Below are 11,030 nucleotides of genomic sequence, written 5' to 3'. Positions count from 1 at the left end.
TTTAATATTGGTTTCTGTCAGTGGTGAGCTTTTTTACCTCCGGCATAAAAGAGTCATCGAAGAGTTATGTCCCTTGGGGCACCTGTTACTCAAGACTCGTGCAATGAGTGACTGAATGTCTTGAATTCGATCATGGATATCAATAGAACATTCTAGCTCCATGCTTCGGTCGATAGGTACAGAATGTAACGGTTGTGTTGAATGTTATTCAAAAAACAGGCTCAATGACGAGAAAGACATTTTCCTTTTTGCTTTAAATTACAGGCACGTACAACTGCAGTTCAGAACTGAAAACAAACGAATTATCATTTCTTCAACACAGCTTGAAGCGCATGCATCTGCGACTACTATGACAGTTATTATGTTTTATTAGCCTCAGATGCATGTAAATACATTGTTAAAACCCATTTCAGTAAAGCCGTTTCCCGGTCTGCAACTATCAGAGTTCATTTTTCTCCTCAGATAATTTTCTAATCTAAGATACAAAGCGTACATTAAACGAACGATGTGCTGCTGTTAACATGGCTTAGTCTAAAAAATATCTGGTTTGCACCTATATTTTATGTTATAGAAAATATGCTTTTTAATGAGCTTCTCTCAGAGGAACTGAGTGAGGGGAAAATAGAAAAGGTGTAGCTACACTCTGAACTCTCAGTACCACTTTTTCTTTGCAGCGAGGCCTATATTAGCATATATCTACCGATAAGTGTTCTCAATCAGAAAGTCGACATTTCAAGAGGCTTTCGCATGGTAACTCTCGAGGCTGCGCCACTCGATAGATGGAGGTCTGCGATCGGATTATTGTGGAATCGCACCGAGATATGCAATAAATGTAGATAGGTCTATTTTTAAAAAAGGAATATATTCAGGCAAGCGTGTAGGGGAACTTAGGCTCTATTTCTCATTGAAATGTCTTCAAATAACACCAATACGTAATTTTCTCAAACCTGCCATCTGGGATTAAGATAGTCTATCTCAATCCCAGCTGTCACCTGTGCTATTCAAAAGGTCTTAAACCAATAACGCATTTATTTACAACGATATGGCAGACTCTTGTCATTTGAGTGTTTCGTCGTGACTTTACATGGGATGGTATCTTTGTACATGGTGGCTGCGGATCAACATGGTACTTGTGTTGAATAGATACCGTATAAATATTGCCATGGTGCACAGTCACCGAGGGTACAGACCCTATATCATAATAACCGATCGATATGAACAGAATTAAATACTATGAATTCTAAGTTGGGATTTATTGACCACGTTGAAAGTGTTTGGATGGGATTACGTATCAGTTTGTTCTAAACCATGCATGAACTGACGTTCGAAACACTTCCTTATACTGGTTGTGCAAATTATGTGCATATAATGCTCTGCCACATGAATTTTGTCAGGAGCCAAAGTTAAGAGAAGGTAAAAAGAGTTCTTGTGACGTCATCATCGACACGTCAATCAACATGAATATGGCACATATAAAACCCACTTTAGAATTCAGTTATTTATATCCATTTTATTCTGTCACAGAAGGTTAGAAAAAACTGTGTACATGATTGTCAGCGAAGCCTGTTACTGCCATTTTTTGGGATGCAATGGTATCTGTTGTAATACGAAGTGTCACGCGCATTTTCCTTTGTAAACCTCGCAATGGGCCGCATTTACTTAGCTTAGTGACACAATAAAAATGACACTATCTATCTTCACGGGTATACGTAAAGTCGTTGCAATCAAGTACATATATGCACTGCACGCTATTTTACCTCCTGTCACACTGTTAGATTGACCATGAATGTGGTATTGCTGTTTAGCAAATAGGAGTGTCAGCACGTAAACTGTTAGTTATAGGTATAGCCTACCGGTACGGAAATTTCCAAACGACACGTGAAATACCCCCTGGGATAGAGAATTGAGTTAGCCTGCTAAAACTATCTGCGTGTGTGTACGTTCAGCGTTTTGTTTTCAAATGTAACGCGTGTGACGCATGCTGTATTTGTCAACCACAAACGACAGGTGACTAAGTTCCATTGGTATTTTCAAACGAAGACATGTACCGGAGAGACTCGGTTAATAGTATCCAGGCCAAACACTTTGCTTTACACGAATTTCACCGAATGCACGTATCTATAAATCGGCTTCATATAGTTATTTCAGCAGTTATTTATCTTAACTGGTCCTTATTGCCATACCCAGATTGCACGTGGTTATATACAATGAAATGTGTATATTCCACGTGAATGTAATCTAAGTAATGTACTTCCATTACTTTATTTCACTCTATTTTTTTTCAAGATTTAAAACTAATGACAACGGTAATTAATTCATTATTGAGAGCTTTAATTGTCTTCGCTTTTTTCCCAAAAACCCATATATTCTCTCCTACACATACACTACATTCTTTGGAGGAATATTCGGAGTTACATAACATACTTCATACATGTATATCCCATGTTCTGCCTAATACATGTAATACATGTACTTGTATAATATACATCACATGATGAAGCACTGTATTCAAAGGAAAAAAACTGTAAGTGATCTCTGTGGCTCAGTGGTTAGCGCGCTAGAGGAACGTAATGACCCATGAGCCTCTCACCAATGCCGTCGCTGTGAGTCCAAGTCCAGCTCACACTGGCTTCCTCTCCGGCCGTACGTGGGAAGGTCTGCCATCAACCTGCGGATAGTCGTGGATTTCCCACGGCTCTGTTTGGTTTCCTCCCACCATAATGCTAGCCGCCGTCGTATAAGTGAAATATTCTTGAGTAAAGCGTAAAACACCAATCAAATAAATAAATAAATCGAATTGTGATGTGGACCATACTGCCAGTAACAAGGTATTCAGATAGCTCGTCATATATATATTTTTCTAGGGGCATTTTATTCAACCAGTCAATTTTTTGGAGAACAACATTGACATAATGTTTCACTCATGGTTTACAAGAACTTGCCAACATTAAAAGCTTTATTTAAAGTTGGAAAAACTTTTTGTGACATCAGGGAGTAATATAGGCACTGGCTATGTGGTTCATAAAGCCCATCATAGAATTGAAATATGGAATGCATTTACCTCTTCAAGAATTATAAAAAAAAAAACAAAATAAATGCAAGTATTTTTATGCATACTTTCAAGCTATCTAATGACCCTTACTTCTTTTTTTAGCTTTTTTTCACTTTAATAATTCCTGGGTCCTTTTGCACAACATAATCATAGGCTATGTTGATTGTAACGACCATGACAACTTATAGTTTTGTAAAACATGTGTTACCATGTTAGTTACAATTAACTTTGTGCAAGTGGTCCCTGGCCAAGAAAAGCACTGGAAAAAGAGGAGACAAAATTACACTCAGTGACATTCATCAGAATCTTCATTGTTTTCAGGTTTATACTTTATTCATATTTTCATGCAATAATACAAGTGTGGCAAACCGATAGGAGAAATAACTAAGTCAACCTCGGATACTGCTGGATGTCATGAGCGAAATAAACGGGCATAAAATGACAACCTGATCCTGGATTGAGACTTGTTGAGTAGAGGACACATGCAGTCAGAATTATTATCTTAACAAAAAAAAAATAATGACAATCTTCTGAAGACTAACAATACTTAATAGATGAAATCAAATAGGTAACAACAACTTTAAAAGAATATGCAACAGTAGCGTTAGTTCCTAAACAGGACAAAAGGGCATTCGTTTCCTTTTTGTTGAAAAATGTATACAATGGAACATTTCAGGTGACAATAGTCAAGTTTGTTCAGCAGAAACAGCAGTACCAGTCGTAAAAAAAAAACAAAACAAGTAAACCAAAACAATGAATCATGAAAAGTTGAATATATTAACAATGACTATTATCTGTACTTTCCTGACCAACTGTTGTATCACGATCCATATCACCAATTTTTTTCTTCTCTCATGATTATGTGTACTGATGTCCCAACATGTCTGTACTACACATTTTTAAACATGTATAAGCTTGCAGTATTTATAACTATGATTTTATGTTATTTGTAACTTCTTCCAATTTCAGTAAAACTTTTCTGGACAAAGCCTGTCCAATCTCATTACATTTAAAAAAAGTCTTATGACTTAACCATAAAGACTCACACACATCTTAATACTTCAAAGAAGAACTCGGGTAAGGTTGTAATATTTTACTGTTTTTTAAAGATCCAGTAATCATCTTTTTGCTAACAACTGAACAATTGCTTAAAAATCTTCATGATATATCGAAAACAGTCATCATCAAACCCACAAGGTCAATAAAAACTTTCCTTCACTAAATGAAGCAGTAAAACAACAAATGCCTGCCAAATTAATGGTACAAAAGGCACAAAATACATTAAACTTATACATATATATATATTTACATGTTCAGGTAAGAAACCTACCAAAATGTAAGTTATTTTATAAATAGACTGCATAGCGCTTTAAAATAAGAACACAAAAGCAAAGAAGTTAGGTATTCCTTATGTATGCAAATGTTTACCAAGAAGACCACTTTGGTTTTCTCCCAAATTTCAACTGAACCAGGTCAGTTTTCTAATGGTACCTAATCGACAGGCATCAACTATACATATCCATCCCTATACAACTCAATATATAGTTAACTGTAGTATATACAGAACAAACAGTATTTTAAGATGTATATAGCACCTGGCAGGTACCCTGCTGAAGCCTGCATGAAAACAAGCCCGGTATATACATGTATGTACAACACACAGATCTTAATACATGTAAAGTGTCTGACATAAACTCAGACCAAATAACTGAGTAAGAGATATCGCTACACCTGGGCAAATAGTTTCTTTACTCAGAAGTCATATCATAAATGAGTATCACTGAAAATACCTGAAGATCAAGCTCACTGAAAAGCATGTTTCCATCACAAAAAATGAGAGTATAATTGCTGTAATAAATGCTACTTTTCTCATTTTCAGATTTTAGTTTTAAATTTTGGCATATCAAGGATTTGAAATTTGACTGGTTATCTATCAAGATTGCTGATATTTACAAAACAGAATAAAATAGATTACAGAATGGTGCAGGATTTATGTCGCAGTGTATGTTGGACAAAAACATGATGTGTACTAATGAAATGCTCTGGGTTACATTCTTTTATGTACAGCCAATCCACTGCACTTGATTACATACATGTACATACATTTCACACCTAAGTGGAGATATCACTGCAATGTCAATATACCCAAGCAACGTTTTTGTGGTTTCTTTAATACATGTATCACACATCATCACAGCACTGTACCAGTCACATATTCATGGCAACTGCTAACAACACAGCAATCAGTACTATAATAAAACAGCAATAGAGAACTCCCATGAACCTTAGTGTAGTATGATGGTGGCTAGCCTGGTTGGTACAGACTATCTGTACAGTTGTTACATTTCATAGCCCAGTCTTAAAATAGGTTAGGCATGATTTGAGCGACATAAGGGAGTGTGGGCTTGAGCCATGGAGATGTCATTAGGCTCCTAGGCTATGTTTACTATTTGTGGGCGTGTAATCAGAAGATGGACAAATACATATAAAATCCCATAACTCTGGTGTCAGAAGTTAGATGATGTAAACAAGTCACTTAACACCTCCCATACCATATCCCACAATCTGGCACAACAGTATACATTTCATGTGATTTCCAGTCAAGTGTTCTCACACCATGGGAACAGCGCAATCACTGAGAAACTTGGAAGAGTATTAATCTAAGATTAATGGCTTTAGAAGCCAAAAGTTTGTTACATTCCAGACTGTCCTCAATAGGCAGTTCCTGATAATCTGTCTCCAGTTTGTCATTGTTGAACTCAAATTCAAAGATAGCAGGGTTGACACGGATGTCACCAAATGGTCCCTTCAAGACAACAAAGTAGACTTTGAGTGGACTGGCCAGCCTACTCTTGAGCACCAGCTGGAAGTGCAGACTTCTTCTGGTACTCTGAGATGGGTTCTTTGAATCACTGTTCACCCGTGCTTTGACCACCCACTGCTGACTGAATGCAGAAAACCGACTTGTCTCGTAGAACAGCTTTGTGATGAAATCATCAGAACGATATGGCCTCAACTGCAGATCTGAACCAGAAATTCATAGTAATAAGAAAAGTACTTCCAGGCCGACTTAGACGTCTATGGCAGACAAGCAGATAAGATCTGGCTAAGTGAAAGGAGAAACTATTGCAGGAATTAGTCTACAACACTGTTAGCATAAATCATCAGGTTATAATTATTGCTGTTATAGTGTAAATTATATAATGCCCTCTTCATAAAAAAGTTGCCAAAATGGAATTCTTAGAATTCTACTGCCAAATAAAGTTTTCTCAAATGTCTTTTCAGTGGGAGGGTAATTCATGGTCTCTGTTAAATGCTTAATGACTATTTTCACTTTTCCCCATCTTAATACTTACCAAACTGCAGACAGTGGTTCAAAATACCGCAATTTGACGTTCACTTCACTTGCCTCAACTTACCATTGAAGGTGACCTTCTCGAAGGACAGGAGACTGAAGAGGTTCTCGTACCTCTTGATTTCTGCCAGTTGCTTCTCATCCATGAGGTACAGGGCCTCCATCACATCCCTGCCAGGCTTCCCAGGGTATATGCATTCATCCTCGTGTTCCTGCAGTTCATGAAATGGACCTCGCCACGGACAGCCGATGCGGAAAAACTTGCAAGTGGAAGGTCTAGAGATGTTCAATGATAACAAAAAAAGAGAAAAGAAAGTCACATTAGTCTCAAAGTGAAAGCCGCCACAAATTTATGGCAGAAAAAATAAAAAGTCAATATATATGATATATGACTTGTTCACAGGAATACAAAATACATGATCAAATATATTCAGACATCCTGTGGCGATACTCATATACTTACGTGTGTCTGAAATACATCTGGAAGGGTAAAAATCCTCAGGGTTCACAGCAGCACTAGGCTGAAAGAAATCTAACATGTGCAAAACACACTATAGCACTCCGCATAATAATACAACAGAATGTCGCTGAAAATGTGCTGCAAAAGTTTCCACAGCGCTTGCGCAGATTGTGACGATCCCGCATAATGAGGTAATATTCCACTGTTAGAGAGTTGTGTCCACTGAAGACTTATCCGCTGCTCACAGATCATGTCTGTACTCAGACGACTGACTGAGCAAGGGGACACTGTCTTAATAATCTGTTGCATCTGACTGTCACAGTTCCACTGGCATAACGTTTCTTGTTCACTGCAGGCATTGACAAGAGATTTGCTCTTCACTTGAACAATGAAACTGATCACAAATCGTCACAAGAGTGAACACCGCAGGAAACTTGAGGGGGGTATTTCCACATGACCGTCGACTTGTTGACCATGCAGAAACGGCCAAACTGAAGCTGTACTTAGATGTAAATCCATTTGAACATAAATCCACTGAAACAGGAGACCTGAAATAAAATCTTTTCGTTTACACTGCTGTTGTTCTCTTTGTGAGTAAACGCTTACAGAAAAGAATAAAAGAAAATGTCATATTGTTTTCTGGAAATCTGTTTGTCCAAATGTTTGTCTATTACATATGAGAATGATGTTGGCATGTCTGTCTGTCTGTCTGTCAGCCTGTCTGTCTGACTGCTGTAACTGATGATTTCAGTATGTGTGTGTATGCGCTGTTTTTCATTACATTTTACCTGAAAAGAAAGCATCCTTGTTATTTCTTTATATTAACAAACTTATTTGTTTATTAGCATTTTGTTTATTCATTTTTTGGTAGCCATTTTGTAGTATCAAAGTGTAGTATTTGTACTTCCCGGCTAGCCACTAGAAGGCACTTGGCAACAGAAAATCTTTTCAGTATTGTGTGAAATGGACCAAAATCATGACACACTGCTGAGAAAAATTTTGAATACCATTTCTGTTAACTGCTGAAAAAAAAAAATCCGCATTGCAAAAAGATGTTGGCAGCCTCACAAGTACTTGGCACTACTTTCTGCGAATTCCTACCCAGGACAAGCTCTGGCCCTCAGCTCACCTGGTCTGTCAGGTGACGACCGAGGATTGAAGACAAGCAGAAGGAGAGAGACCACAAAGGTGTAGTGGCATGCTGCGTCATGGAAGAAAGAAAATACTTGCCCCTTGGAGACAGGTAGTTGTTGTCAGCTTCAGACTCAACACAACGCTCCTCGACACAGCTGACCATGGGTCTAAAGATCCAGCCCTGGGCAAGGACAGAGAAAAACAGAATGTTGTTTCCAGTTATAGCAACAGGTAAGACAATCCTATCCGCCCCTGGGTGAAGAACGGGAATGTGTGTCAACCCCCTTTTTCCACACATGCCCGTCCTTTCCAGTGGACGGGTCACATATGGCCCTATCATCTTAACTAAGCATACCCCATAGCCTCTAATCTCTCCACTTTACCTTTCCTGGCAGAGTTCCCTCTCATGCCACTCCAGAACTGTCCTGGGCAGTTGCTTCTGACAGTACTGACAGGCTGTGGGCAGCTCAGATACTGCCTTCTCAACGGCCAGGTTCCGGCAGCATGACGACTTGGTAATCTCGCAACGGCAGTTTGGACAGGTCGCTGTCTCATCCTTCAGGCGGGCATCTGCCAGCAGGTGGTTGAAACACCCAGCGCACATCAAGTGTCCATTCACACACTGCACAAAGAAAAACAACCTTGCTTTTATTTATTTACATGTACATTAAAATTTTGACAGATCTTGAAGACCATACTCTAGAATTGTTCACTAACAGGATAGTGGTCATGGTGGTTTATAGATGGACAGAAACTCAGTTTTGCCTAGCACTTCACAAATTTATGACTCAATGCCACACCACATGAGAGCTCGATCCCAGCATGGTTAATGCTACCTTGGAGTTCAGGGCTGTCTGATCATATGTGTTGAGACCAACACTTTAACCAAATGAGCCAGGGAATGAATGAATCATTGAATGACTGAAACAATTTTTCAGTGATATGACGACGAGGAGTCATTTGGTGTGTGTACATGAACTGCTTCTCCTTGTGGCAGGGCGAATCCATGCCGCCAAAATGCTGCCGTCACTGAAGCATCATGCCAAATACACCAGACATAACACCCCATTAACCACACAAAATGACAATATCTGATGTGGAAAAATGTTTAATCCAGCTTATCTACAAACTTATGTATGTCAGATATTAATGCAAATAATATATCATACCATAGGCCTACAGGCCTTTAATTAGTTTTACCTACAATGTAATTTGTAGCTGTGTTAGCTATGCTAAGTTTGCTACCATTTTAAACACAACAGATCCTGCCGGTTAAATACAGTCCTACATGACTTTCATGTGTCAAACCGGCAACTAATTTGATCTTTGTTCATGTTTATATATTTATCCACATTGGCTATGATATAGGCCTAGTTACTAAAAAATTAACCATTTTTGGTTAGTGCTGTATGAATTGTTTATTTATAAACAGTTGTTTTTTTTTTTTTTTGTCTTTTTTTCATTCTCCATTATTCTTATAATTTCTCTTCTGCATTAATTCATATGATGCAATATTTAATTGCTTTGCATATAATAACCTCATGTTCCTGTCCCAGCTCTCTTTCCTTTTGATCTGTATAAACATGTATTACCAAATTTACCTGCATGGATTTGGTTTTACATCTTTATCTGCATTAAATTTATTATTGGGCTAATTTACATGAAAGTCTTATAAAATATTGACTTCCCCTGAGAGAGGGCTTAGATGTAAGTGAACCTTCCGCGACCTTTCTCGTGTGTTTTCATTGCCACACGACATGCTAGAATTTACTGCAATGACGTCTATAAATAGCGACACGTGTAACCTATGTCACGTGACACGAACAGCTGGTCTACTGTGGCACTCTGTCAAGACGCAAGGTGCGGCTTTATTGACCAACAAACGGACAACTCTATCAAAACCAGCAAGTCGCACATAAGCAATGAACCTTGTTTTTCAAAATATGGTTCAAATTCTTTACTGTTGACATGTTGACCACTTTTATACAAATGTATCTTGATAAGTTTTCACACCCAAAGTGACGAGTGACGTGGATATGGTTAGAACTGTCAAAACTATGTTAATCGTGTGCGCCACGTCAGCGGAAGTCAGTACAGGCGAACCCTACACTTGCATATTTGGGGAGTCTGAACTTGCACAGTGACATCCAGGGGTGCAAATTTATTATCAGGACTTGGCAACTGGCCAGGGCTATCCCACTGACTGACTGACAACGTATCTGTGTAAGCATGCAGAAATAGCTCGGTCTGCCCTACTATTATTTGCAGAGCGCACACGGCTGAACGAGCACTGACCTGGATTTTGGCTGTCACTGTCCAGGCACGCTTTTGTTATTTATTAGATCCGCTTACCATATACATTCATATACGGTCAAATGCCAACAAATGTCAGCCATCAACGCACTCGAATTACACGGAATATCTACTACCCATCCTATAGTATTTGTAGATACGCATTGCCAAGATTTTGGATTGATGAACAGATCGATGACAACGACTCCGTGTTAATAAATCGAAATAATTCAACACTGTCACGATCGGCCGCGGCTAGTGAAGAAAACCGCGCACCCTGATTGGTGTAAAACTCGGGCAAAGCCAGGGCCCATGTGTATTACTGATTACTGGGTGTTTTGACAGCTGACGGATCGAGGATTGGTGCGTGCTGATAAAACGATAGGAAATAAACTCAAATCTATGACAACCATTAACGTTTTACTACTTGATCACACAGTATACAAATACGGATGATATATTTATGTTGTAAAAATTGCTGCCAGACAAAGCGAAAAAAGTAAACCCCATGGAAAAATCGGAAACCCCACCTGAAAACACGTCTTCGGCAGGTCCAAACACACTGTGCAGCAGAGAATCCCACTGAGGCGATACTCCAGTTTATTGCCAAAATCAGAGAGCAGATCCTCTGTTCTAATTTTTTTCTTCTGGGGTTCACAATCCTCGTCCATTTCCTCCGCTGACAGTGCCACGGATAAAGGGGTTCGCTCCATCTGTGTCGACGGTCCGCTGCCTTC

At 38.8% G+C, this 11,030-nt stretch overlaps 1 protein-coding gene across 1 annotated transcript; it reads right to left on the bottom strand.

Moving 5' to 3' along the window:
- Nucleotides 1-3,342: 3,342 nt before the first annotated feature.
- LOC135474995 (zinc finger TRAF-type-containing protein 1-A-like) lies at nucleotides 3,343-11,030 on the bottom strand. Its single transcript, XM_064754718.1, has 4 exons — nucleotides 10,824-11,030; nucleotides 8,385-8,623; nucleotides 6,472-6,683; nucleotides 3,343-6,076 (listed from the first exon to the last, which is right to left on the bottom strand). The coding sequence occupies exons 1-4, from the start codon at nucleotides 11,004-11,006 to the stop codon at nucleotides 5,685-5,687; spliced, it is 1,026 nt and encodes a 341-aa protein (XP_064610788.1). The 5' UTR covers nucleotides 11,007-11,030; the 3' UTR covers nucleotides 3,343-5,684.

Source organism: Liolophura sinensis, chromosome 9, assembly GCF_032854445.1.
Source record: "Liolophura sinensis isolate JHLJ2023 chromosome 9, CUHK_Ljap_v2, whole genome shotgun sequence".
Lineage (NCBI taxonomy): Eukaryota > Metazoa > Mollusca > Polyplacophora > Chitonida > Chitonidae > Liolophura > Liolophura sinensis.
Note: the sequence above shows the minus strand (reverse complement) of the source record. Positions and strands in the feature narration are given on the sequence as shown.